Here is a 4,966-nt window from a genome sequence, read left to right as displayed (position 1 = left end):
CCAAACCGGCTAGGGCTCCAAGGACTCTGTTAATGTTCCTCTTAGATCATCCCGTCCCCACTCCCAGTTCTGATCACAGTCATGTTGGTTGTCTGCCTCTCCATCGTAGCTTAAGCTCCATGAAGGCAGTGGGTTTGTGTGGCCTGCTCACCATCATCTTGGGCCCAGATGTTTCATATACGTTTGTCCACTTCATGGGAAAAAGGGATAGCGAGGGGACACACAGGTGTGGCGGGCAGGACAGACAGATGTAAGGCGGTGCAGACAGAGGCTGCAATAGGACAGTCAGACAGGGGCGGGAGCAGGTGCGGCGGCCGCCCGCGGCGCAGGGAGAGAAGCGCAGGCAGTACCGCGCCTCCGCAGGGGGCGCCCGCCGCCGGGGGCGTGGTCTCGTGAAGCCCCGCCCTCCTCACTGGCGACCGGGCGGGCGGGCGGCTCGCCGCAGCGGCGCCGACATGGCTGCGCTGGTGGAGCCGCTGGGGCTGGAGCGGGGTAAGCGCGCCAGGGGGCCCTGCCCCACCCGGCCCTGGCCCGCGTCCGGGACCCCCGCCCCCGCCCCTCCCCGGCAAGGGCCGGGCGGGGGTGGGCGGGGCGGGGCGTCTGAGTCCCTCGGTTAGTGGGTGTGGGAGGGTCCGTGGGCGAGCGGGCGGGGAGGGGCGCCCACTGCACCCCTGCCTGGGTGTGCATGGGGGCCCCGGGGACGAAGGGCGCCCTTGCCACTGGCGACCCCGTGGGCGTGCGATCGGGACCCAGCTGCCCTTTCCGGGTCTGTCCGCGCTGGCCCTTGCTCGGTCTCTGGCCGCATCATCTCTCGGGACTTCTCTGCGTGTTGGTGTCTCTGACTCTGTGCACGCGCCCGCCCCCGCCCCGCAGACGTGTCCCGCGCGGTGGAGCTCCTCGAGCGGCTCCAGCGCAGCGGGGAGCTGCCCCCGCAGAAGCTGCAGGCCCTCCAGCGCGTCCTGCAGAGCCGCTTCTGCTCAGCCATCCGCGAGGTGAGCGCCGCGCGGCGCCGGGCACGAGGAGGCGGCTGCCAGTGCTCTTCCTGGTCGCCCCGCGGCCGGGGACTACACCTCCCAGCAACGCCCGGGGCGGCCCGCCTCGGGGTGCCCGCGCGTCAGCTCCGGGGTTCCTTGGGAGTTGTAGTTTCCTCCCGCTCCAGGTGTGGGGTGGGTGGGAGGGGCCAGGCCTGGACTCCTGGGTTGAGAGGAGGGAGCTGGCAGGTCCCTGATGTTGCTGTGTCCTCACAGGTGTACGAGCAGCTCTACGACACGCTGGACATCACCGGCAGCGCCGAGATCCGGGCCCACGCCACGGCCAAGGTAGGCGCCCTCCACCCCTCACTCACAGCATCCACGGACCTTCCTAATGCCACTCATTCCTGGCTTCGCCTTCATGATTTTTGCCAAATCTCTGTACCACCCTTACTATTACTTATTTCGAATTTAAGTAATCTCTCATTTTATTTTATTTATTTTTTAAATGTATTTTTATTGATTTTTTTACAGAGAGGAAGGGAGAGGGATAGAGAGTTAGAAACATCGATATGAGAGAGAAACATCCATCAGCTGCCTCCTGCACACCCCCTACTGGGGACGTACCCACAACCAAGGTACAGGCCCTTGACTGGAATCGAACCCGGGACCCTTCAGTCCTCAGGCCGATGCTCTATCCACTGAGCCAAACCGGTTAGGGCAGTAATCTCTCATTTTAAACTTAAATGTCATGAAAGGCATCCTTATCTACTACACATTGAAACTGGTACTGAATGCCTGACTAGAAGATAACCTTAAACACCAATCCAGTGAAAACAAGGAAATGTCAGGAAACACTGAGATCTGATTACATTATAGTTAGATGCTGTTCTTGCTGCTTCCCGGAGGCTCTCAGCTTCTTCCAGGCCTTGTTTTTCTCTGTTAAAAAGTGAGATTGGCAAGTGCTGAGTCTTCAAGACACATTCGCACCAAATGGAGACTTTCTCTTTGACATGTCTGAACCATCAAAGTGAGCCGAAAGGGACATGTAGTCATGATGAAATCGTCTTTTGAACAGTGGCTGGCACCTCGTGCTCAGGAAAAGCTCTGTGGCCTCAGTAGCTCTCCCGGCCCAGATCCTCCACCCTCGTCCACATGTCCGCGATGGAGAGGCCCTCACCTCCCCATGCTTCCTCTCTCCCAGGCCACAGTTGCTGCCTTCACCGCCAGTGAGGGGCACGCACATCCCAGGGTAGTGGAGCTGCCCAAGACGGAGGAGGGCCTGGGCTTCAACATCATGGGGGGCAAGGAGCAGAACTCGCCCATCTATATCTCCCGTGTCATTCCTGGGGGTGTGGCTGACCGCCACGGAGGCCTCAAGCGTGGGGACCAGCTGCTGTCGGTGAACGGTGTGGTGAGTAGGAGGCTGGGGCGGCGCTAGGGTCAAAGTCTGTCCTTGTTTTTGACATTTTTTCAACACACACTGACTGAGCACTGCCCCTACATCCAGCCACGTGCAGGCACTGCTGCAGACCCTGAGAAAAATTGGCTTCAGCTCTTACCTTCAAGAACGCCCTCTCTGATGAGGGAGATAGGCCCTGAGTGAAAGAGCCCCGATCAGGGAGATATTCATGAGGCAGCACAAAGCACTGTGACGTAGCACCGGACCAGGGCGGATGAAAGGAGTTTTTGCAGAGGAAGGAACATTTGAGTTGGGGTTTGAAGGATGAGTAGGAGTTCTCCAGGCAAATAAGGTAGAGAAGGTGTTACTGGCTGAGGTTGTGGTAGGTAGGGACCGTGACTGACGTTCCCGTGAGATGAAGAGAAAGAGCTTGGTTCGGATGGAGGGCGGGGCATGCAGGTAATTAAAATCGCTAGCTTTTCGAGTAGATGGGGGCATAACTTAGATGGTGGCCCTGTGTGCCAGCCTAGAAAGCTGGGACTTTTTCTCAAGGGTTCTGGGGAGCCATGGGAGGGCTGTGAGTAGGGGAGGGGAGGGGAGGCTTGGAGGAGTAGAAAGACTCCTTTGGGACTCTGTGGGGAATGGGCTGAGGGGAGAGACTGGAGGCCAGAAGGTCAGGGAGGGGACTAGAGTAAGAGTCCGCTGTGGAGGGGACCAAGCCCCGGCCGTGGCCAGGGTGGTGGGGACAGAGAAGAGGGAGTCAGGGCAGGAGGCATGTGGCCGGTTAGCAGGCCTGTGGGGAGGGAGGGGATAAAGATGGTCCTGGAGGTCAGGCTCGGTGACTGGGGGCAGATGGGGCTTGTCCCTGACATGAGGAACCTGGACAATTTGGGGGGAGGACACCGAGCCAAGAGTTACTGACTCTCCCATGAGGGGATGAGGTTTTGGCACCTCAGGGCTGGTCGCAGGTCACTGACAGTTGGACCTGTTTCCGGGGTGGGGGGTGGGTGAGAGGGGTGGCCCCCGGCCCAGCTGTCTGTGCGCTTTCCTGCAGAGCGTGGAGGGTGAGCAGCACGAGAAGGCGGTGGAGCTGCTGAAGGCGGCCCAGGGCTCGGTGAAGCTGGTGGTGCGTTACACACCCCGCGTGCTGGAGGAGATGGAGGCCCGCTTTGAGAAGATGCGCTCTGCCCGCCGGCGCCAGCAGCACCAGAGCTACTCGTGAGCCCTTTGCCACCATTCCCCGGGGGTCTCCACGGCCTCCCTCATCCCCAGACTCCCAATGGTTCCTGGACCCTTGGTTGCCACCCCCCGGCCATGGGTCCTCTCCTGGGATTCTGACCCTGACGCAGACTCTCGCCCCACGCCATTCTGGCTAAAACCCCGGGGGACTCTTGGCTGACTCCCATTCCAAGATCTGGACCTACCCTCCCTGGGATTCCTCCACCCACTTCCCTCAGCCCCGGTTCTGGAACCCCAGCCCTGGCTCTTGCCCATCCCCTCCCTGGGCTCCTTACCCTGAGCCTGGCTCCCTTCTCTTCACCCTCCTCGCAGGTCCTTGGAGTCCTGAGGCTGAAACCACAGACCCGGACCCTCCCGCTCTCCCTCCCCCTGTACAGTATTTATTGTCACCGGCTCCGTGTTTAAAGATCTTTGCCCCTCACTGAGTGTCTGTGTGTCTGTCCTGCATCCCGGGGCTGGAGGGTCTCCCCTGAGGGGTGGGGGAGGGAAAGAAGCTGATGTTGAGACCAGGCCCTGAAGAAGCCGGGGTACAGCATTCCCCACCCAGGTCTGAAGGGGGCAGCTGGGCAGCTTCCTAAGGGCCACGTCCAAGGGTGGAGGCTGGGACCCAGACTGCGAGCTCAGACCTGAAGACAACGCCCGCCCCCCACTACCCTTCAGAGAGTCTGCGGGCGAAGGCCGAACCCCGTCGGTAGCTGGTCCGACCCACGAGTGCTGACACGCTGCGGGGAGCCAGTGGGTGTCCTGCGTGTGGGCGGGGCGGAGCGAACCATTAACCTTGTCCGCGGGGGAAGCCCGGCGTGGGAGGCGGGGTGGGGGTGCCGCGTGCAGCACCCGAGGCGGGCGCGGCGGGCGCAGGGATTGCAGAGTAAGGTGTGCACGGGCCGCCCCGGCGTTCACCCCACCCTGCCACCCAGACGCGTCTCCGGGAGTCGCCCCCACCTTCAGACACAACCTGCACTCCCGCCTCGCCGCCCGCCCACCCCTCCCGTCTCGTGCGGCGCGAGGGCCGGCGCGCGCCGCCGCCGGGATCCGGCCGGGGTCGCGACTCGCGTTCCGCGCCGCACGCCACTCGCTCCGGGTGACATCATCTCCCGGCCGGGCTCCGCCTCCCGCCCCAGCTGCCTCACGCCTCACGCCTATTGGCTGATATGTCTCGAGCCCCGCCTCCCGCTCTCCGCCCGCGCGACCCCTCCCGGCCCGTGCGGAGGCGGGGTTTAGCCTCCTGCCGGTGCCGACGCTGCTTCCCATTGGCCACTCAGAGCCGTCTGTCAGTCTCCTGTTAAAGGGGCCACGACCGCCCGGGAGCTGTTGGGGGGAGGGAGGAGGGAATTTTTTTGGGGGGGAAGGTGGG

At 62.4% G+C, this 4,966-nt stretch overlaps 1 protein-coding gene across 1 annotated transcript; it reads left to right on the top strand.

Moving 5' to 3' along the window:
- The first annotated feature begins 397 nt into the window (after nucleotides 1-397).
- On the top strand, nucleotides 398-4,033 carry LIN7B (lin-7 homolog B, crumbs cell polarity complex component). The gene is made up of 6 exons (XM_036307130.1): nucleotides 398-492; nucleotides 874-992; nucleotides 1,248-1,319; nucleotides 2,176-2,385; nucleotides 3,428-3,591; nucleotides 3,925-4,033. The coding sequence occupies exons 1-6, from the start codon at nucleotides 456-458 to the stop codon at nucleotides 3,938-3,940; spliced, it is 618 nt and encodes a 205-aa protein (XP_036163023.1). The 5' UTR covers nucleotides 398-455; the 3' UTR covers nucleotides 3,941-4,033.
- Nucleotides 4,034-4,966: the final 933 nt, after the last annotated feature.

This window comes from Myotis myotis, unplaced genomic scaffold (assembly GCF_014108235.1).
Source record: "Myotis myotis isolate mMyoMyo1 unplaced genomic scaffold, mMyoMyo1.p scaffold_m19_p_45, whole genome shotgun sequence".
NCBI lineage: Eukaryota > Metazoa > Chordata > Mammalia > Chiroptera > Vespertilionidae > Myotis > Myotis myotis.
Note: the sequence above shows the minus strand (reverse complement) of the source record. Positions and strands in the feature narration are given on the sequence as shown.